The 23102-nt window shown below is 47.0% G+C and overlaps 1 protein-coding gene across 1 annotated transcript; it reads right to left on the minus strand.

Moving 5' to 3' along the window:
• Positions 1-7325: 7325 nt before the first annotated feature.
• tlcd3b.S (TLC domain containing 3B S homeolog) lies at positions 7326-20456 on the minus strand. Its single transcript, XM_041578527.1, has 5 exons — positions 19855-20456; positions 15506-15589; positions 12690-12894; positions 12502-12597; positions 7326-8744 (listed from the first exon to the last, which is right to left on the minus strand). Exons 1-5 carry the CDS (start codon positions 19977-19979, stop codon positions 8418-8420), a joined length of 837 nt encoding a protein of 278 aa, XP_041434461.1. The 5' UTR covers positions 19980-20456; the 3' UTR covers positions 7326-8417.
• Between the last annotated feature and the right edge of the window lie 2646 nt (positions 20457-23102).

Genomic DNA, 23102 nt, shown 5'->3' on the forward strand with positions numbered 1-23102 from the left:
AAGATTCAGTCACTTCCTATTTATTAATTATTATTATTATTATTATTATTATTATTAGAGCTGTTCTTTATCTGATAGGAAAATGGACGGAACACCGAGCTGCCCACCCCAGGCTGCCATGATAATAACGTCGCACCAGGAAAAGAGGGAGAACACGTGATACCCCTAAATCCTCATAACCAGCCTTACATCGTGCCTTACACATTGCACAGAGAATATACCGTATATATATATATATCGTAGGCTGGAGACGTCACACAAGGATTCCCTCTGCCCCCGGGGAACAGCCACTAATGGAGCAGGTAGAAACGGTTACCAGGCAACACATGAGCCCACATAGAGGACCATTCTCATTGAGCGCAGTGATGTCATAGACGTTCTTCGTATTAATCACGGAGGCAACTGGCGCCTTCTTCATAGACCGCCCCACTGACGCCATTACAGGCTACTAAACATTGTCCCCAGCTCATTGTACTTGCCAGCAGCTCACTCCATCCAAGCAGTCCCACTAGTCTGGCAGTGAGGGTCCAACCGTGTCCCCCAGGGATCCCTCCAGCTGAACAGAACGGAGAAGTCTGAATCTCTTAATGAGCTCAGAGCAGAGGTCCAGACCGCAAGAGAGAGAAGAAAAAAACTGGACAAATTAACAAAATTTCCAGTTTTCTTTGAGGAGGTCGGAAAGGAACTACAGTTGTGATTATAAAACCAATCCGGAGACGCCAGACACACAGGAGCCACCGGTACTATATCCACAACCCCTTCTCTCCCAATCTACCGAGAGCCCTAGTTTAATCCCTAGCACCCCAACTAGGCACAGCGGGGGTTCCTCACCCATTCCCTGGAATCAACCCCCGTCATATCCCCCAACACAAGTACCCCCCCCCCGTATGGCTGGATCATGGGCACAGTCCAACCAGTTGTCACATCACACAGGGGTAGTACACACGGGGGTAGAAACAAATAAACAATAAAGTCCTGTCACTAGACCCCCCTTCAGACTCAGAAGAAGGTTTGGCCTCAGAGTATGAGAGCCCCTCTATGCCGGAGATTAGTACCTGGATCATTCACGCTCAACTACTGACACAGACTCGGAGGATGACCTCTCATCAGCAACTAATCCTGGAGGATGACCTCTCATCAGCAACCAATCCTGGAGGATGATCTCTCATCGGCAACTAATCCTGGAGAATGACCTCTCATCAGCAACTAATCCTGGAGGATGATCTCTCATCAGCAACTAATCCTGGAGGATGATCTCTCATCAGCAACTAATCCTGGAGGATGACCTCTCATCAGCAACTAATCCTGGAGGATGACCTCTCATCAGCAACTAATCCTGGAGGATGACCTCTCATCGGCAACTAATCCTGGAGGATGACCTCTCATCAGCAACTAATCCTGGAGGATGACCTCTCATCGGCAACTAATCCTGGAGGATGACCTCTCATCAGCAACTAATCCTGGAGGATGACCTCTCATCAGCAACTAATCCTGGAGGATGACCTCTCATCAGCAACTAATCCTGGAGGATGATCTCTCATCAGCAACTAATCCTGAAGTGTCAAAGAGATTAAACGCTAGAATTAAGGGACGAGACAGTAGCCGGCTCTAAGGCTGACAATCTATTGGGGGTTCAAAAGAAATCCAAACTAACATTCCCAATATTCAACTCCATTGCACAGGCAAACAGATCAGGCCCAACCTGAGAGGCGCATTGCCATCACCCAAAGATTTTCCAAAACATATCCAATACCAGAGAACCACCAAAAAGAGAGATAAAGCCCCTAAGTTTGATTGAGCAGTGGCAAATCTATCCAGACACCGCATTACCGGCCGAAGAAGCGGAATTTAAAGACCCATTAGACCATCGCATAGAATCCACTCAAAAATTCCTATGTCCAGGCAGCAACAATACTTCGACCAGCAGCCGCTTCCACTGGCTTAGCCACACGGACAGACACTGGGCCCAGGAGCTAACTTGGCACCCACCTTCATCCAAACAAGAACTGCAGGTGGAAGTAGACCAACTGGTGACTACATTTTCATTCCTTGCGGAGGCCGCAATGGAGATCATCAGACTGGCAGCCAAAGCAACAGCCAACGCAGTGGTGACAAGAAGAGTCCTGTGGCTCCATCACTGGTCAGAAGATCCAGCTTCTAAGCTGAGACTTCTATCCCTAAAATTCACAGGCGACTCCTTGTTTGGACCCGATTTATAACAGATGATAGTGGAAGTAACTGGAGGGAAGAGCACCTTCCTACCCACGGGAAATAAACAGAGGTTTGACACACCAAACAGATTCTCCAGTAGAAGGGGATGAGCTTCCCAAACCAGATACTTTTGTCCCTTTCAGTCTAACTTCAGGACCACCTCAACCAACCAGACCAATAAGAACAAAAGAATAACCTGTCACCTGGAGACCTTCAGACCCACCTTGAACTTAAAGCCCTAAACCCAATGGTGACCAACCAAAGGTTCAAAATGGAGTCCATTCAGTCGGTCATCGCAGCCATGGAAACAAATAAATTCATGACTTCCATTGACCTGCAGGACACCTACCTGCACATACCCATCTGCTCACAGTCCCACAGATTCCTTTGATCTGCTATCGGGGACCACCACTAGTAATTTACAGTACTGCCCTTTGGTCTCTGTGCTGCTCCACAACTTTTTACCAACCTACAAACCCCAATAACAACCTACCTAAGATGCCAGGACAAAGGACCCGGGGGCAGCGCTTGGAGACGACTTAGTCACCCCCTGGAACTTCAGGATGATGTCTGTGTAACGGATAACGTTTACCCTGGTGGTCCAGTGGTGAATCTCTGGCATACGGGGGCGCCCGCTGCAGGCGTCCTGTTTCCTTCAGTGCCGGTTTCCCTATGGCGGGCGCTTCCCGGTTTAATGCGCCGGCGTGATGACGTCACGTTGTGTTGGCGCGAAATTCAAAAGTATTAAAGGGGAATTTAGTTTTCAAAGCACTGCCCGTTGTTAGGTTCAATTTAACTTGTTCCTGGCTGCTCTCCTGTTTGAATCCTGACTGATCTTCTGTGTATTGACCCTTGCTTTGCCTGACCATCCTGAACTCTCCAAGCTGACCATTACCTGTTTATTCTGAACTCTCCAAGCTGACCCTTGCCTGTCTGACTATTCTACACTCTCTAATCCTGATTCCGGCCTGTCTGACTATTCTACGCTCTCTAATCCTGATTCCGGCCTGTCTGACTATTCTACGCTCTCTAATCCTGATTCCGGCCTGTCTGACTATTCTACACTCTCTAATCCTGATTCCGGCCTGTCTGACTATTCTACACTCTCTAATCCTGATTCTGGCCTGTCTGACTATTCTACGCTCTCTAATCCTGATTCCGGCCTGTCTGACTATTCTACACTCTCTAATCCTGATTCCGGCCTGTCTGACTATTCTACACTCTCTAATCCTGATTCTGGCCTGTCTGACTATTCTACGCTCTCTAATCCTGATTCCGGCCTGTCTGACTATTCTACGCTCTCTAATCCTGATTCCGGCCTGTCTGACTATTCTACACTCTCTAATCCTGATTCCGGCCTGTCTGACTATTCTACGCTCTCTAATCCTGATTCTGGCCTGTCTGACTATTCTACACTCTCTAATCCTGATTCTGGCCTGTCTGACTATTCTACGCTCTCTAATCCTGATTCCGGCCTGTCTGACTATTCTACGCTCTCTAATCCTGATTCCGGCCTGTCTGACTATTCTACACTCTCTAATCCTGATTCCGGCCTGTCTGACTATTCTACACTGTCTAATCCTGATTCCGGCCTGTCTGACTATTCTACGCTCTCTAATCCTGATTCCGGCCTGTCTGACTATTCTACGCTCTCTAATCCTGATTCCGGCCTGTCTGACTATTCTACGCTCTCTAATCCTGATTCCGGCCTGTCTGACTATTCTACGCTCTCTAATCCTGATTCCGGCCTGTCTGACTATTCTACGCTCTCTAATCCTGATTCCGGCCTGTCTGACTATTCTACGCTCTCTAATCCTGATTCCGGCCTGTCTGACTATTCTACGCTCTCTAATCCTGATTCCGGCCTGTCTGACTATTCTACGCTCTCTAATCCTGATTCCGGCCTGTCTGACTATTCTACGCTCTCTAATCCTGATTCCGGCCTGTCTGACTATTCTACGCTCTCTAATCCTTATCTTGGGTTCTGGATTTAGGGTGCCGAACGTGACACCGGCCGTGCTTTGAAAACTAAATTCACTTTTAATACTTTTGAATTTCACGCCAATGCGCCCTGATGTCATCACGCCGACGCATAAACCCGGAAGCACGTGCCCACATGCGCCGTAGGGAAACCGGCGCTGAAGGAAACAGGACGCATGTGGCGGGTGTCCCTGCCGAAGGTATAGCGGGCGCCTCATATGCCAGAGGGTAAGTCACTGGACCACCAGGGTAAACGTTATTCGTTACAAGGGTTTCCATGGCTGGCCATTCTGCAGAGAATAATCAGGAAGATAAAGCAGAGCAGGGCCACCATTCTCATAGCACCGACTGGCCAAACCGGGTGTGGTACATGGACTTCATCTAACCAGCCACATCCAGGCCCTGGCGATTGCCCCTGTGACCCAACTTTCTCACACAGGGACCCCTCAAGAACCCCAACTTACCTCTCCTTTGTTTGACAGTGCGACTCTTGAGACTACATGGTGGGCCCAGCAAAGATACTCACAGGAGAACATAGACACAACCTGGGAGTTGCCACTGGTTCTGACTACCCTTCAATCCACTGGCATCATGTGACCTCAAGTGACTGACACTTAAAGTGGCCTTCCTGGTAGCCATCAAGTTCACAAAACAGGTGTCTGAACTGGCCGCCCTTTCCTGCAGGGAACCATGGACTTCTGTACACTCAGACAAGGTGGTCCTTATGACTAGCCCGGGCTTCTCACCTGAAGTAGTGTCCGAATTCCACATTAACCAGGACATTATACCACCGTCCCTTTGCCCACACCCAACACATGAGCATGAGAAAGTCCTACATGAACTCAACGTGGTGAGGACCCTGAGGATCATCATTGTACAGAAGCTCCGACAGCTTGTTTGTCTCCTACGCTGACACATAAAGGGCGGCCAATATTGAAAAGAACGTTTGCCCACTGGTTGCTAGAGACTATCAAGGTGGCCCATGACTACCAACAACAGCCCAGACTATTCTCAGTGAAGATTCGTCCTATGAGGACACAGAGCAAGTCTTGGACACTTCAGAATTTAGCAACGGCCGAGCAGATTTATAGAGTGGCCACCTGGGCCTCACCAAATACTTTAAGTTTCACACGGTAAATGTTTTCACTTCACAATTGGCTGCGTTTGGCCGGAAAGTTCTTTCTGGGCTGCGGTGGAACAGAGACCAAACACATAACTAACGTGTTCCTCAGTTATAACCACCTGATACTGGGACCGATTTTGTACGTCCCCCAATGTCTGACATGAGTAAGTCCCACCCAGGCTGATTTATTACGCCCATCGCTATGTACCTGTTGTCTCTTACTCTTCCTTCCACCTACAATGTCTCCACCGACTGAGCTTTCCGAAAGAACTGAGGAGGAGGAGCCAGACCTTATATACAGGGGGAGGAGCCAGGAAACAAAGTCTTCAGTCCCGCCTCTAGAGGTGAAAAATGACAAAACCCCTAACGTCTGCACTGACAGTTCAGGCCTACGAGAAAACGGTTTTCCGGTGAGTCCAAAATCTCCTTATTGTTCCAATAGGAATAGAGTCCGGCAACTCCCTGCAGCCACTTACACTCTCCTTGTTTGTTAAGGTTCCCTGTTTATACAATACCTCATGTTACTGCCTGATACCCCCGGAATTACTCTCTGTACCACTTGTGCTACTGTATCATGTGACACCCCTCCCCCACATATACCCCTCCCCCACATAAACCCCCAGGGACTGAAATCTCCTTCATGTTCCCCTTAGTCCCCCACCCAACCTGCACCATCACTGACCCTACTCTCCAATAGTCCCAGCCCCCACTCATGTATTATAAGGGATAATGTACCCCCTACTGTAAATGATAAGGATATTAGAAGTCACTGAGGGGTTGTTCTGTGACCATATAAAGGCACAAGGCTGCAGGCTGGGTTATACAGGGAACTCTGAGTATCACTCATGTATTATAAGGGATAATGTACCCCCTACTGTAAATGATAAGGATATTAGAAGTCACTGAGGGGTTGTTCTGTGACCATATAAAGGCACAAGGCTGCAGGCTGAGTTATACAGGGAACTCTGAGTATCACTCATGTATTATAAGGGATAATGTACCCCCTACTGTAAATGATAAGGATATTAGAAGTCACTGAGGGGTTGTTCTGTGACCATATAAAGACACAAGGCTGCAGGCTGAGTTATAGAGGGAACTCTGAGTATCACTCATGTATTATAAGGGATAATGTACCCCCTACTGTAAATGATAAGGATATTAGAAGTCACTGAGGGGTTGTTCTGTGACCATATAAAGACACAAGGCTGCAGGCTAAGTTATACAGGGGAACTCTGAGTATCACTCATGTATTATAAGGGATAATGTACCCCCTACTGTAAATGATAAGGATATTAGACGTCACTGAGGGGTTGTTCTGTGACCATATAAAGGCACAAGGCTGCAGGCTGAGTTATACAGGGAACTCTGAGTATCACTCATGTATTATAAGGGATAATGTACCCCCTACTGTAAATGATAAGGATATTAGAAGTCACTGAGGGGTTGTTCTGTGACCATATAAAGACACAAGGCTGCAGGCTGAGTTATACAGGGGAACTCTGAGTATCACTCATGTATTATAAGGATAATGTACCCCCTACTGTAAATGATAAGGATATTAGAAGTCACTGAGGGGTTGTTCTGTGACCATATAAAGGCACAAGGCTGCAGGCTGAGTTATACAGGGAACTCTGAGTATCACTCATGTATTATAAGGGATAATGTACCCCCTACTGTAAATGATAAGGATATTAGAAGTCACTGAGGGGTTGTTCTGTGACCATATAAAGACACAAGGCTGCAGGCTGAGTTATACAGGGAACTCTGAGTATCACTCATGTATTATAAGGGATAATGTACCCCCTACTGTAAATGATAAGGATATTAGAAGTCACTGAGGGGTTGTTCTGTGACCATATAAAGACACAAGGCTGCAGGCTGAGTTATACAGGGAACTCTGAGTATCACTCATGTATTATAAGGGATAATGTACCCCCTACTGTAAATGATAAGGAGATGTGTATATAGAACAGGCGTCGGGTTTCTGAATGAATTCAGTCAGGGCGAGATGTTTGGTTCCAGTTGAATGAGTTTAATACTCTGTACAGTTATAGAAATCGCAGGTCGGTTCTGACTTCGTTCTGCAAAAACCTATTTACATTCCTTAAAAAAAAGGTCAAAAATAAATCAATAAATAAATAAATAAATAAAGGGATGGGGGAAGGGAATGAGGAGTATCAGGGAGGGTTGGGGGGATATGGGGGTGGGGTTAGAGGGGGTGGTGAAAAATAAATATTTTGGAACATTTCGCAAACCCTGGAACAGTTCATTCCAAATGTAATTTCATGCTGATTAAACTAACGAGGATTCATTATGGTCGCCTCTTAAAGCGACGGCAGGTGTGACCATCCTTGCACTTCCCCCAAGATCCTTTAAGCCAGGATTTCCCATCAGCCACCCCTGGATGTGTCACCCAATGAGATTATGAGATTTACGAGGGATTGAGAAGCAAAGAGCTCTGCTGAGTCAGTGGAACAATGCAGCCTGCTGATTGGCTAGGATCTGGCCATGCTTAACCCTTTAGTGTGCAGCTACGAGCGCCATAGATTTCAGCCATTCTCTTAAAGTTACAGCAGTAATACTTACCCCTAACATGCTGCTGCCCCCAAATCTAAAAGGAGAAAAAGCAAAGGGGCACCCGCTGGAGGGGAGGAGGAGGGGAGGAGGGCAAATACTTTACCCCACGTTCATTATGAATAGGGTAAGGTCCCTTTAATGAATGGGGGGACACCCGGTGGTGAGTGTGGGTAGTGTAGGTGCCATTCATTAGGCACTGAGTAGCACAATAAACGACTGGTTAATGCCATTGCCTTGCACACACACTCAGATTAGGGCAAGAACTGCCCCTAGTGGTCACTAAGTGTATTGCAAGTAGCACAGGTCTATATTCCCCTGTGTATAATACTGCCACCTGGTGGATGAGACACACATAACAAACTCCTCCCCTCCTGGAGACACACGGCTCTGCCTCCGAGCAGAACCCCATAAAGTCCCTTATTGCCTCCAGTTAAAGGCACAGTCTTGTAAAGCTGCTTCAGCCTGGCCTTGTTTGGGGGGAAGGGGGCGACTAGATCCAGCAGTTTGAGGGCAGAGAGGGGCCGAGTCACTGGGAGCAGTCCTGTTCTTTGGCTGAAGTGCTGACGGGGGCTGGGTGTCCATTCTTGGGCCGCTGGCTCAGCACAGATTGGCGGAATAGAGTGTAAGCTCTTCGGCAGATCAGGTAAAACCAGTAGACCTGGGGGGCCATGAGGATTGCGGCTCCGAGGTTGTACTCCGGGGAGAGGTTGAAGGGAACTCTGTACAGGGGGAGCCCCACGCGCTGCCCATACACCCAGTACATGTAGGGGAAGAGCAGGAGGCGGCAGCAGAAGAACGTCGTCAGCATTAGGACCCCGTTGACGCGGTGCAGGAGGGTGTGCTGCTTCTTGTACTGTGGGCAGAGAGAAAGGGCAGATTAGGGGGTTCAGTGAGGGAAATGGGGGTCAGTAACGGGGGGGATAACAACAGAAAGAGGGGGAGGATACATTTAAGATAATTTCAGTTTCACTTAGAAACATTAGCCATAGGCCTCTCTGGGCAACAGTGCTGTAAAGTACAACCTTTCAGATAGAGCAGCACAATATGACACATAACAGTAGGACAAGATGGAGACAATGGGGAAAGATGGAGACAGTAGGACAAGATGGAGACAATGGGGAAAGATGGAGACAGTAGGACAAGATGGAGACAGTAGGACAAGATGGAGACAATGGGGAAAGATGGAGACAGTAGGACAAGATGGAGACAGTAGGGCAAAATTGAGACATTAGAACAAGATGGAGACAGTAGGACAAGATGGAGACAGTAGGGCAAAATTGAGACATTAGAACAAGATGGAGACAGTAGGACAAGATGGAGACAGTAGGGCAAAATTGAGACATTAGAACAAGATGGAGACAGTAGGACAAGATGGAGACAGTAGGACAAGATGGAGACAGTAGGAAAAGATGGAGACAATGGGGAAAGATGGAGACAGTAGGACAAGATGGAGACAGTAGGGCAAAATTGAGACATTAGAACAAGATGGAGACAGTAGGACAAGATGGAGACAGTAGGGCAAAATTGAGACATTAGAACAAGATGGAGACAGTAGGACAAGATGGAGACAATGGGGAAAGATGGAGACAGTAGGAAAAGATGGAGACAGTAGGGCAAAATTGAGACATTAGAACAAGATGGAGACATTAGGACAAGATGGAGACAGTAGGACAAGATGGAGACAGTAGGAAAAGATGGAGACAATGGGGAAAGATGGAGACAGTAGGACAAGATGGAGACTGTACGGCAAAATTGAGACATTAGAACAAGATGGAGACAGTAGGACAAGATGGAGACAGTAGGACAAGATGGAGACAATGGGGAAAGATGGAGACAGTAGGACAAGATGGAGACAATGGGGAAAGATGGAGACAGTAGGACAAGATGGAGACTGTAGGGCAAAATTGAGACATTAGAACAAGATGGAGACAGTAGGACAAGATGGAGACAATGGGGAAAGATGGAGACAGTAGGACAAGATGGAGACTGTAGGGCAAAATTGAGACATTAGAACAAGATGGAGACAGTAGGACAAGATGGAGACAGTAGGGCAAAATTGAGACATTAGAACAAGATGGAGACAGTAGGACAAGATGGAGACAGTAGGACAAGATGGAGACAGTAGGACAAGATGGAGACAATGGGGAAAGATGGAGACAGTAGGACAAGATGGAGACAATGGGGAAAGATGGAGACAGTAGGACAAGATGGAGACTGTAGGGCAAAATTGAGACATTAGAACAAGATGGAGACATTAGAACAAGATGGAGACAGTAGGACAAGATGGAGACAATGGGGAAAGATGGAGACAGTAGGACAAGATGGAGACTGTAGGGCAAAATTGAGACATTAGAACAAGATGGAGACAGTAGGACAAGATGGAGACAGTAGAGCAAAATTGAGACATTAGAACAAGATGGAGACAGTAGGACAAGATGGAGACAGTAGGACAAGATGGAGACAGTAGGACAAGATGGAGACAATGGGGAAAGATGGAGACAGTAGGACAAGATGGAGACAATGGGGAAAGATGGAGACAGTAGGACAAGATGGAGACTGTAGGGCAAAATTGAGACATTAGAACAAGATGGAGACAGTAGGACAAGATGGAGACAGTAGGACAAGATGGAGACAATGGGGAAGGATGGAGACAGTAGGACAAGATGGAGACAATGGGGAAAGATGGAGACAGTAGGACAAGATGGAGACTGTAGGGCAAAATTGAGACATTAGAACAAGATGGAGACAGTAGGACAAGATGGAGACAGTAGGACAAGATGGAGACAGTAGGGCAAAATTGAGACATTAGAACAAGATGGAGAAAGTAGGGCAAGATGGAGACAGTAGAACAAGATGGAGACAGTAGGGCAAGATGGAGACAGTAAAGCAAGATGGAGACAGTAGGGCAAGATCGAGACAGTAGGGCAAGATGGAGACAGTAGGACAAGATAGAGACAGTAGAACAAGATGGAGACAGTAAAGCAAGATGGAGATAGTAAGACAAGATGGAGAAAATGGAGAAATATGGAGACAGTAGAGCAAGATGGAGACAGTAAAGCAAGATGGAGATAGTAAGACAAGATGGAGAAAATGGAGAAAGATGGAGACAGTAGAGAAAGATGGAGACAGTAGAGCAAGATGGAGAAAGTAAGACAAGATGGAGATAGTAGAACAAGATGGAGACAGTAGGACAAGATGAGGACTATTGAGAAAGATGCAGACAATAGGGCAAGGTGGAGTCAGTGAGGCAAGATGGAGATAGTAAGACAAGATGGAGAAAATGGAAAAAGATGGAGACAGTAGGACAAGATGGAGACAGTAGAACAAGATGGAGACAGTAGGACAAGATGAGGACTATTGAGAAAGATGCAGACAATAGGGCAAGGTGGAGTCAGTGAGGCAAGATGGAGATAGTAAGACAAGATGGAGAAAATGGAGAAAGGTGGAGACAGTAGGACAAGATGGAGACAGTAGAACAAGATGGACACAGTAGGACAATATTGAGACAGGACAAGATGGAGGCTGCAGGACAAGATAAGGACAATTGAGAAAGATGGAGACAGTAGGGCAAGATAGAGACACTAAGGCAAGATGGAGAAAATTGAGAGAAATGGAGATAGTAGGACAAGATGAGGAGAGTAGGACAAGATGAGTACAACTGAGAACGATGGAGACAGTAGGGCAAGATGGAGAAAGATGAAGACAGTAGGACAAGATGGAGTCAGTTAGGCAAGATAGAGATAGTAAGACAAGATAGAGAAAGTAGGACAAGATGGAGACAATGGAAGTAGATGGAGAAAGTAGGACAAGATGGAGACAGTAGAACAAGATGGAGACAGTATGAGAAGATGGAGACAGTAGAACAAGATGGAGACAGTAGGACAAGTTAGAGACAGTAGGACAAGTTAGAGACAGACCAACAAGATGGAGACAGTATGACAATTTAGAGACAGAAGGACAAGTTAGAAACAGTAGGACAAGTTAGAGACAGTAGGACAAGATGGAGACAGTAGGACAAGTTAGAGACAGTATGACAAGTTAGAGACAGTAGGACAAGATGGAGATAGTAGGACAAGTTAGAGACAGACCAACAAGATGGAGACAGTAGGACAAGTTAGAGACAGTAGGACAAGTTAGAGACAGTAGGACAAGTTAGAGACAGTAGGACAAGTTAGAGACAGTAGAACAAGATGGAGACAGTAGGACAAGTTAGAGACAGTATGACAAGTTAGAGACAGTAGGACAAGATGGAGATAGTAGGACAAGTTAGAGACAGACCAACAAGATGGAGACAGTAGGACAAGTTAGAGACAGTAGGACAAGTTAGAGACAGTAGGACAAGTTAGAGACAGTAGGACAAGTTAGAGACAGTAGAACAAGATGGAGACAGTAGGACAAGTTAGAGACAGTATGACAAGTTAGAGACAGTAGGACAAGATGGAGATAGTAGGACAAGTTAGAGACAGACCAACAAGATGGAGACAGTAGGACAAGTTAGAGACAGTAGGACAAGTTAGAGACAGTAGGACAAGTTAGAGACAGTAGAACAATATGGAGACAGAAGAGTCCTTTGCCTTCAGCTGTTTTGGAATACAAGTCCAAGAACTGACCTGAATGAGGATCTTGCCGAAGCATACAAAAGGAGTGCTGACCTCGGCCATCAGCATGCACCCCAAAAAGAAGTCACCTTTGCCATCTCTCCAGAGCTGCAAAGGAAAAGACAAGTTGAATGAGTGTGTTACCCTGAGGCCCCCCTGCACCCCCAGATCATTAGGGGTCACACGTCAGCACGTCTTACCACAGACACGGGAAAACAAACAGCCACCATGAAGACGTGGTGCAGGATCATGAGGAACTCTTTGTAGAGGTAGGTCCTGGTGAGGCTCCAGCCACCACTGTGGCCCTTCAGCTTGTGCTTGTGCCTGTAGCACAGATACATTGCGTAGATATCATAGATGAAATAGGGCACCGCAAAGCGGGTGTAGGTGGCGGCCAGCCAGTGCCTGGGGAGACAAACGGGTCAATACTTCCCCTCAGGCACAACATATTATACAGTCCTGTTATACTCATACAGGAGGGAGCTGCCATACTACTTGCCAGTACAGTATGAAGGGGTCGCTTCCTCTGTGCTTAAAGGTGCAAGGGCCCCGATAACCCTGGGCAGCTATTTATGAACCAATTAGGTGCTGGGTGCAAAACAGATGTCCACACATGGGTTAATTCTCTGTAGTGTGATCGGAGCTCCATCTGCCGGAAGAGCTGCCATACTGATCTCTCCTAAACGTATTCATTCTTGCAAATCAATCAGATTACAGTATGGGGCTGGGGGTTAACCTTGACGCAGACACCTGCTGTTTAACCCTTTACACCTTGCAATCACATAACCTGCTCTGCCACGAGGGGTAATGTCAGTGGGGGGAGGGGTAAAGGTTAGTGGCTTGGGGCCACACACTCGCTCTTCCACCAGGTCACAAGGATTTATACAGAGAGTCACAGACAAGTAGTGATGGAGTCATGTGTATATGCACCTTATTCACTGACTATACACTCCCATACAGTGTATATAACAGTACAGTGAGACTGCCGGTCCCATACAGTGTATATAACAGTACAGTGAGACTGTCGGTCCCATACAGTGTATATAACAGTACAGTGAGACTGTCGGTCCCATACAGTGTATATAACAGTACAGTGAGACTGTCGGTCCCATACAGTGTATATAACAGTACAGTGAGACTGTCGGTCCCATACAGTGTATATAACAGTACAGTGAGACTGTCGGTCCCATACAGTCTATATAACAGTACAGTGAGACTGTCGGTCCCATACAGTGTATATGACAGTACAGTGAGACTGTCGGTCCCATACAGTGTATATAACAGTACAGTGAGACTGTCGGTCCCATAGAGTCTATATAACAGTACAGTGAGACTGTCGGTCCCATACAGTCTATATAACAGTACAGTGAGACTGTCGGTCCCATACAGTGTATATAACAGTACAGTGAGACTGTCGGTCCCATACAGTGTATATAACAGTACAGTGAGACTGTCGGTCCCATACAGTGTATATAACAGTACAGTGAGACTGTCGGTCCCATACAGTCTATATAACAGTACAGTGAGACTGTCGGTCCCATACAGTGTATATAACAGTACAGTGAGACTGTCGGTCCCATACAGTGTATATAACAGTACAGTGAGACTGTCGGTCCCATACAGTCTATATAACAGTACAGTGAGACTGTCGGTCCCATACAGTGTATATAACAGTACAGTGAGACTGTCGGTCCCATACAGTCTATATAACAGTACAGTGAGACTGTCGGTCCCATACAGTGTATATAACAGTACAGTGAGACTGTCGGTCCCATACAGTGTATATAACAGTACAGTGAGACTGTCGGTCCCATACAGTGTATATAACAGTACAGTGAGACTGTCGGTCCCATACAGTCTATATAACAGTACAGTGAGACTGTCGGTCCCATACAGTGTATATAACAGTACAGTGAGACTGTCGGTCCCATACAGTCTATATAACAGTACAGTGAGACTGTCGGTCCCATAGAGTCTATATAACAGTACAGTGAGACTGTCGGTCCCATACAGTGTATATAACAGTACAGTGAGACTGTCGGTCCCATACAGTCTATATAACAGTACAGTGAGACTGTCGGTCCCATACAGTCTATATAACAGTACAGTGAGACTGTCGGTCCCATACAGTCTATATAACAGTACAGTGAGACTGCCGGTCCCATACAGTGTATATAACAGTACAGTGAGCCTGCCGGTCCCATACAGTGTATATAACAGTACAGTGAGACTGCCGGTCCCATAGAGTCTATATAACAGTACAGTGAGACTGCCGGTCCCATACAGTGTATATAACAGTACAGTGAGACTGCCGGTCCCATAGAGTCTATATAACAGTACAGTGAGACTGTCGGTCCCATACAGTGTATATAACAGTACAGTGAGACTGTCGGTCCCATACAGTGTATATAACAGTACAGTGAGACTGTCGGTCCCATACAGTCTATATAACAGTACAGTGAGACTGTCGTTCCCATACAGTCTATATAACAGTACAGTGAGACTGTCGGTCCCATACAGTGTATATAACAGTACAGTGAGACTGTCGGTCCCATACAGTGTATATAACAGTACAGTGAGACTGTCGGTCCCATACAGTGTATATAACAGTACAGTGAGACTGTCGGTCCCATACAGTGTATATAACAGTACAGTGAGACTGTCGGTCCCATACAGTCTATATAACAGTACAGTGAGACTGTCGGTCCCATACAGTGTATATAACAGTACAGTGAGACTGTCGGTCCCATACAGTGTATATAACAGTACAGTGAGACTGTCGGTCCCATACAGTCTATATAACAGTACAGTGAGACTGTCGGTCCCATACAGTGTATATAACAGTACAGTGAGACTGTCGGTCCCATACAGTGTATATAACAGTACAGTGAGACTGTCGGTCCCATACAGTGTATATAAAAGTACAGTGAGACTGCCGGTCCCATAGAGTCTATATAACAGTACAGTGAGACTGTCGGTCCCATACAGTGTATATAACAGTACAGTGTACACTTACTGGTCATGGATGACATCCTTGCAGGAGGAGGCGACTATGTAGCCAGCTGTAGAGGCCAATACGGCTTGTATGGAGGAGACCAGTCTGTAAGAGAAGGAACATGTTGAGACTCTTGTGCCTAATTGTATCTTTCAATAATTCATGCGGCTTTAGTTTATTTAGAGAATTAGTATTTACCCTGCTGGATATTAGTAATAATTATAGAGTATCGGGGGAGGGGGGGAGTAACACAAGCAGCAGGAGGGAACAGAGACTGGAGCCAGGGGCCCCCAGCATTATCTAATTACAAGTTCTATAAGGGCCCCAAGAGTGATGCTGTAGCACAAGGAGCTGGGAAAGGCAACATAACCAGTCTTTATGCTGAGGGTACAGACTCCACATGATGAGAGCAGGGGGTAATAGGATTATATAGGTTGGACATTAAATATTGAAGTCAGCAAAGTGTCTCCATGCCATACACTTGTCTCTATGCCCTACACTTGTCTCCATGCCCATACACTTGTCTCCATGCCCTACACTTGTCTCCATGCCCTACACTTGTCTCCAGGCCCTACACTTGTCTCCATGCCCTACACTTGTCTCCATGCCCTACACTTGTCTCTGTGCCCTACACTTATCTCCATGCCCTACACTTGTCTCTATGCCCTACACTTGTCTCCAGGCCCTATACACTTGTCTCCATGCCCTACACTTGTCTCTATGCCCTACACTTGTCTCCAGGCCCTACACTTGTCTCCATGCCCATACACTTGTCTCCATGCCCATACACTTGTCTCCATGCCCTACACTTGTCTCCATGCCCTACACTTTTCTCCATGCCCTACACTTGTCTCCATGCCCATACACTTGTCTCCATGCCCTATACACTTGTCTCCATGCCATACACTTGTCTCCATGCCCATACACTTGTCTCCAGGCCTTACACTGGTCTCCAGGCCCTACACTGGTCTCCATGCCCTATACACTTGTCTCCATGCCATACACTTGACTACATGCCATACACTTGTCTCCATGCCATACACTTGTCTCCATGCCATACACTTGTCTCCATGCCCATACACTTGTCTCCAGGCTCTACACTTTTCTCCATGCTCTACACTTTTCTCCATGCCCTATACACGTTTCTCCATGCCCTACACTTGTCTCTATGCCCTACACTTGTCTCCATGCCCTACACTTGTCTCCAGGCCCTACACTTGTCTCCAGGCCCTACACTTGTCTCCATGTCCACACACTTGTCTCCATGCCCATACACTTGTCTCCATGCCCATACACTTGTCTCCATGCCCATACACTTGTCTCCATGTCCTACACTTGTCTCCATGTCCACACACTTGTCTCCATGCCCATATATTGTCTCCATGCCCTACACTTTTCTCCATGCCCTACACTTGTCTCCATGCCCTACACTTGTCTCCAGGCCCTACACTTGTCTCCATGTCCACACACTTGTCTCCATGCCCATACACTTGTCTCCATGTCCTACACTTGTCTCCATGTCCACACACTTGTCTCCATGTCCACACACTTGTCTCCATGCCCTACACTTGTCTCCATGCCCTACACTTGTCTCCATGCCCTACACTTGTCTCCAGGCCCTACACTTGTCTCCAGGCCCTACACTTGTCTCCATGTCCACACACTTGTCTCCATGCCCACACACTTGTCTCCATGCCCATACACTTGTCTCCATGCCCATACACTTGTCTCCATGCCCTACACTTGTCTCCAGGCCCTATACACTTGTCTCCATGCCCTACACTTGTCTCCATGCCCTACACTTGTCTCCATGCCCTACACTTGTCTCCATGCCCTAAACTTGTCTCCAGGCCCTACACTTCTCTCCATGCCCTACACTTGTCTCCAGGCCCTAAACTTGTCTCCAGGCCCTATACACTTGTCTCCATGCCCTACACTTGTCTCCAGGCCCTATACACTTGTCTCCAGGCCCTATACACTAGTCTCCATGCCCTACACTTGTCTCCAGGCCCTATACACTTGTCTCCATGCCCTACACTTGTCTCCAAGCCCTACACTTGTCTCCATGCCCTAAACTTGTCTCCATGACCTACACTTGTCTCCATGCCCTAAACTTGTCTAAATGCCATACACTTGTCTCCATGCCCTACACTTGTCTCCATGCCCTACACTTGTCTCCATGCCCATACACTTGTCTCCATGCCCATACACTTGTCTCCATGCCCTACACTTGTCTCCATGCCCATACACTTGTCTCCATGCCCTATACACTTGTCTCCATGCCATACACTTGTCTCCATGCCCTACACTTGTCTCCATGCCCATACACTTGTCTCCAGGCCCATACACTTGTCTCCAGGCCCTACACTTGTCTCCAGGCCCTACACTTGTCTCCATGCCCTATACACTTGTCTCCATGCCATACACTTGTCTCCATGCCATACACTTGTCTCCATGCCATACACCTGTCTCCATGCCATACACTTGTCTCCATGCCATATACACTTGTCTCTATGCCATACACTTGTCTCCATGCCATATACACTTGTCTCCATGCCATACACTTGTCTCCATGCCCTACACCTGTCTCCATGCCCTACACAATGTTCCTATTCCATACACTTGTCTCCATGCTCATACACATATCTGTAGTGCTTGAATGTGCCTGTATCTCCATGCTCCGTGTCTCTGTGCCCAGACACATATGTACATTGTCTGTATTAGAGAAAAGTGTATATACAGTATTCATATATGTACAGTACGTGTCCTGTATCAGCACTAGCAATCTATGTAGGGCACCTGCACCCAAGACCCAGAAAGGGAATATGAATAATTACAGGAAGACTAGAACATTGTGTTTGTATTTGTAGAGTTGTGCTGGATTAAGATCTAATGGAAACTCAGCAGCCCCATAGTGCCCTGCCAGGCAGTCTTTATAATGGCCATCAGGGCTTGAAGTATAGTATACTCACCTACCTATCTGTTAGTAACATGTGACCCAGACTGGACCCACCCTACAGCCTGTAATCTCACACACACAGGAACAATTGGGAGACATCTCTTGGGATTGAACTCAGGTTAGGAAGCAAAAGATCAGATCCCGAGAGGTAAAATCACACAGCGTCGTACAAGGAAGGTGGGGGGATTAGGGCAGTACAGGGGAGATGGGGGATTAGGAAGTAAAAGGAAGGTGGGGGGATTAGGAAGTAAAAGGAAGGTGGGGGGATTAGGGCAGTACAGGGGAGATGGGGGATTAGGGCAGTAAAAAGAAGGTGGGTGGATTAAGGCAGTACAGGGGAGGTGGGGGATTAGGGCAGTACAGGGGATATGGGGGATTAGGGCAGTAAAAGGAAGGTGGGGGGGATTAGGGCAGTACAGGGGAAGTGGGGCATAAGGGCAGTACAGGGGAGATGGTGGATTAGGGCAGTACAGGGAATGTGGGGGATTAGGGCAGTACACGAGAGATGGGGGATTAGGGTAAAGTGGGGGATAAAGGCAGTACAGGGGAGATGGTGGATTAGGGCAGTACAGGGAATGTGGGGGATTAGGGCAGTACAGGAGCGATGGGGGATTAGGGTAAAACAGGGAAGCTGGGGGATAAGGGTAGTACAAGGAAGGTGGGGGATTTGGGCAGTACACGAGAGATGGGAGATTAGGGCAGTACAGGGGAGATTAGGGCAGTACAGGGGAGATGGGAGATTAGGGCAGTACAGGGCAGGTGTTAAAGTGGGAGATTAGGGCAGTAAAAGGAAAAAGAATACATGGGCACAGACACACACACACACACACACTCACACACCACACACTCACACAGTTGCTGCACACAATACACGGGGCAGTAAACTTGCAGTGTGTGCAGAATGAGTTTGTGAGCAGCACAAATGATGGAGTGAGAGAGCGGAGGCTGCTACTATACACATTCATGTAGGATTAGGATAAACCTGTCTCCTTTGCAATGTCACGAGTGTCCCATCATCCCCCCCCCCGTGCAGTGTGTACTTTAGCACCTCCGCCTCCCCACCCCTTATTCTTCTGCTGTGTCCTAAATCTTCTAAAGTGCTTGGGCTGGGCCCCCAATTCACTGTGTTGATTTACAGTTTCTAACAATCCCCAGGGCCCTCCCCAGCAGCTCCAGCATGTGTATAGTGCAGTCTTATTACTAGAATAAAGCTCTCCCCTGATTGGCTTAGTGAGTGCCATTCAGCAGCCCCTTTCCACTGTGCCCCAAATTCTCTCTCCCTTTGGCCCTATACTCTCCTCCTGCACCTCACACCTTCTCCCCATTCCCACATCAGGGGAGTTAACCAATTGCCCCAGCCCTGCATGGCATCCCCCCATCCTCCCTTCCCTGCAGTAGGGGGGCCCATTACCTTGCTGACACTATGATGGTGTTGGATTCGTCCCCACGGAAGATTCGCAGTCGCCGCAGTCCAGCCTTGGAAAGGAGAAAGAGTCCGGGGAAGAAGAGACTCCCAGCCACCAAAACATGTACCATTGCGGCAGAGAGAAAGGAGGGATGAGGCAGAGAGAGAGAGAGAGAGAGAGAGAGAGAGAGAGAGAGAGAGAGAGAGGGCTGGGGGGGGGGAGAGGAGGTGGAGAGTGAGATGGAGAGAGATAGAGCTGTGGGAGGAGGAGACAGGGGGAGGTGAGGCAAATACTGGGGAGAGACACACAGGGATGCAGGAGAATGGGGAGACAGTCCCAGAGACAAAGAGGGGACTGGGAAGAGACAGGAACGGGGTCAGGGAGAGGGAAGGAGGAGCACTGGGGGGTCGCTGGGCTGGAGGAGATGATGCTGAGTGGTACCCAAGCGCCAGGCTCCCCTCACTGATACAGACTGCTGCACTGGCATGTCATACAGGCAGGGACACTCACTGATACAGAGACAGACAGAGAGACAACAGAGAGACAGACAGAGAGAGACAGACAGACAGACAGAGAAAGAGACAGAGAGAAAAAGACAGACAGACAGAGGGAGAGACAGACAGAGAGAGACAGACCTAGAGAGACCGAGAGAGAATGACACAGGAGGAGGGTCAGCCGGGACAAGGAGGAGGGGTTTAAAGGCATAGGATTGATTTTATTCCCTCTGTCCTGCAGCTCCTGACTGTCATAATCCAGCTCGGGAATGTCTCCTAATCCTGCCTATAAATACAGGCTCTATACGCCCCATCAACTCCCCGCACCTACCTCAGGCATTGGGGGGGGGGCATTATTATAGCATCTATCAGATTATATAACTATAACTCTGTATAAGAGACAGGTATAACTGTACCTTTGTATAAAATACTGAAATGACTGTATGAGAGACAGGTATAATATATAGACTGGTATTAGGCACAAACAATGTACAGACTGGCACTAGACACAGACCCTGTATAGACTGGCACTAGACACAGACCCTGTATAGACTGGCACTAGACACAGACCCTGTATAGACTGGCACTAGACACAGACCCTGTATAGACTGGCACTAGACACAGACCCTGTATAAACTGGCACTAGACACAGACCCTGTATAGACTGGCACTAGACACAGACCCTGTATAGACTGGCACTAGACACAGACCCTGTATAGACTGGCACTAGACACAGACCCTGTATAGACTGGAACTAGACACAGACCCTGTATAGACTGGCACTAGACACAGACCCTGTATAGACTGGAACTAGACACAGACCCTGTATAGACTGGCACTAGACACAGACCCTGTATAAACTGGCACTAGACACAGACCCTGTATAGACTGGCACTAGACACAGACCCTGTATAGACTGGCACTAGACACAGGCCATGTACAGACTGGCACTAGACACAGACCTTGTATAGACTGGCACTAGACACAGACCCTGTATAGACTGGAACTAGACACAGACCCTGTATAGACTGGCACTAGACACAGACCCTGTATAGACTGGAACTAGACACAGACCCTGTATAGACTGGCACTAGACACAGACCCTGTATAAACTGGCACTAGACACAGACCCTGTATAGACTGGCACTAGACACAGACCTTGTATAGACTGGCACTAGACACAGGCCATGTACAGACTGGCACTAGACACAGACCTTGTATAGACTGGCACTAGACACAGACCCTGTATAGACTGGAACTAGACACAGACCCTGTATAGACTGGCACTAGACACAGACCCTGTATAGACTGGCACTAGGGCCAGTTCAACTTAATGGGAACAAAAGATAAATGTTCCCAGGCCATTACATAGACACTGAGATGCAGAGAACAGTCCCCTCTAGTGTCTATGGACTGAACTACAGTCAGACAGATTGTGCTCATACAAACATCAGATAGTGACATTCCCTGGTCAGCATAAACCTTCAGGTTATTCCTTCCTCCATATAGATACATCTCATAGCAATCTATAAATTCTCACCCCCTCCTCTTCCCTATGTCTTTTTCATTTTTCTATCTCCATGAGTATGCCGCTGTTTCAAGGGAAGAATCTTTTTTTAGTGACAGATCGGGTCTCTTTGGGCTGGATTCCGGGCACACTCCAGGCTCTCTGTGCCAGTCATTCATCATAGCTCGACCTCAAGCTGGGAACCCTCTTAGTGACCCAGGGACATGGTCTTTTTGGATATTATGCACAAGACCAGGTGCAAACTGAGTGGAGCAGGGTGCAGAGGGGGAAGAGACCATGCCAACAATCAACATTAAGATGTGACTATGGAGACAATGTACATGGAGATATGGAGCAGCCTTCTCTGCAAAAGAAGAGTTAGGTCTCACTCAGCTAAGGCTGATGCTATGGACCCTTCTTCTGCTGATATACCGTCCTGCATCTCACAGGCAGTTGTACAAGGCATCAAAAATGCAACAGTCCAGCAACCTTCAATAACTCCAGAGGAGACATAGGCAGATGCAGAGATTCAGGACTCTGAAGAGGGTTTTTAGAAGACCAATCAGTACAATCTTTTTTTGCAGTCAATGCTGATGCTTCAGAAGGAAGAACTTCTGAATGGTATGCAGTTTTTGCCTGGAAGCATCTGTAGACCTAGCAAAGTCAGCTGCAAGAAACGTGACCTTTTCTACACTTGCCCGTCATGTTTTGTGGTTGAAGGCATGTTTTTGTGGATACCACGTCCAAGAACTTCCTCTGTAAACTTCCTTTTGAAGGGACGATGCTCTTTGGGAAACCTCTTGAATAGATTATATCCAAGTCATCTGCAGAACTGTGGAGTCAGAAGCAATTTTGGGTACTTGGAGTCACAGAAAATGTACCAACTCCGACTACTAATAAATTGTAATGAAAAAACAATTTAATGTTAAAATGTCCTATTTCACAGATACAATTCATAATAAAGGGCTTCTTTGCTGTAAGAATAAAGCCCAGTCGGTAGTAGTTTGACTAGTGTCCAGCTGAGCTATTATAACCTTATGGTTTTTAATTTTTCCTTTTTGTTTAAACTTAGGTTTAAGGAATTTTTGTATTTTCTTTAATAAAGCAAATAAAAAGCGACGACTTATATATTTATATATATTTAGACCCAAAATCAGTATCCTCCTCATTCATGTTCACAGCAACAAGCAACCCAAAGAGACTAGATCTTCCAGGAGTTGGATTAAGTACCAATGAGAAGATACCTGTCCAC

The sequence above is a fragment of the Xenopus laevis genome, chromosome 9_10S (assembly GCF_017654675.1).
Source record: "Xenopus laevis strain J_2021 chromosome 9_10S, Xenopus_laevis_v10.1, whole genome shotgun sequence".
NCBI lineage: Eukaryota > Metazoa > Chordata > Amphibia > Anura > Pipidae > Xenopus > Xenopus laevis.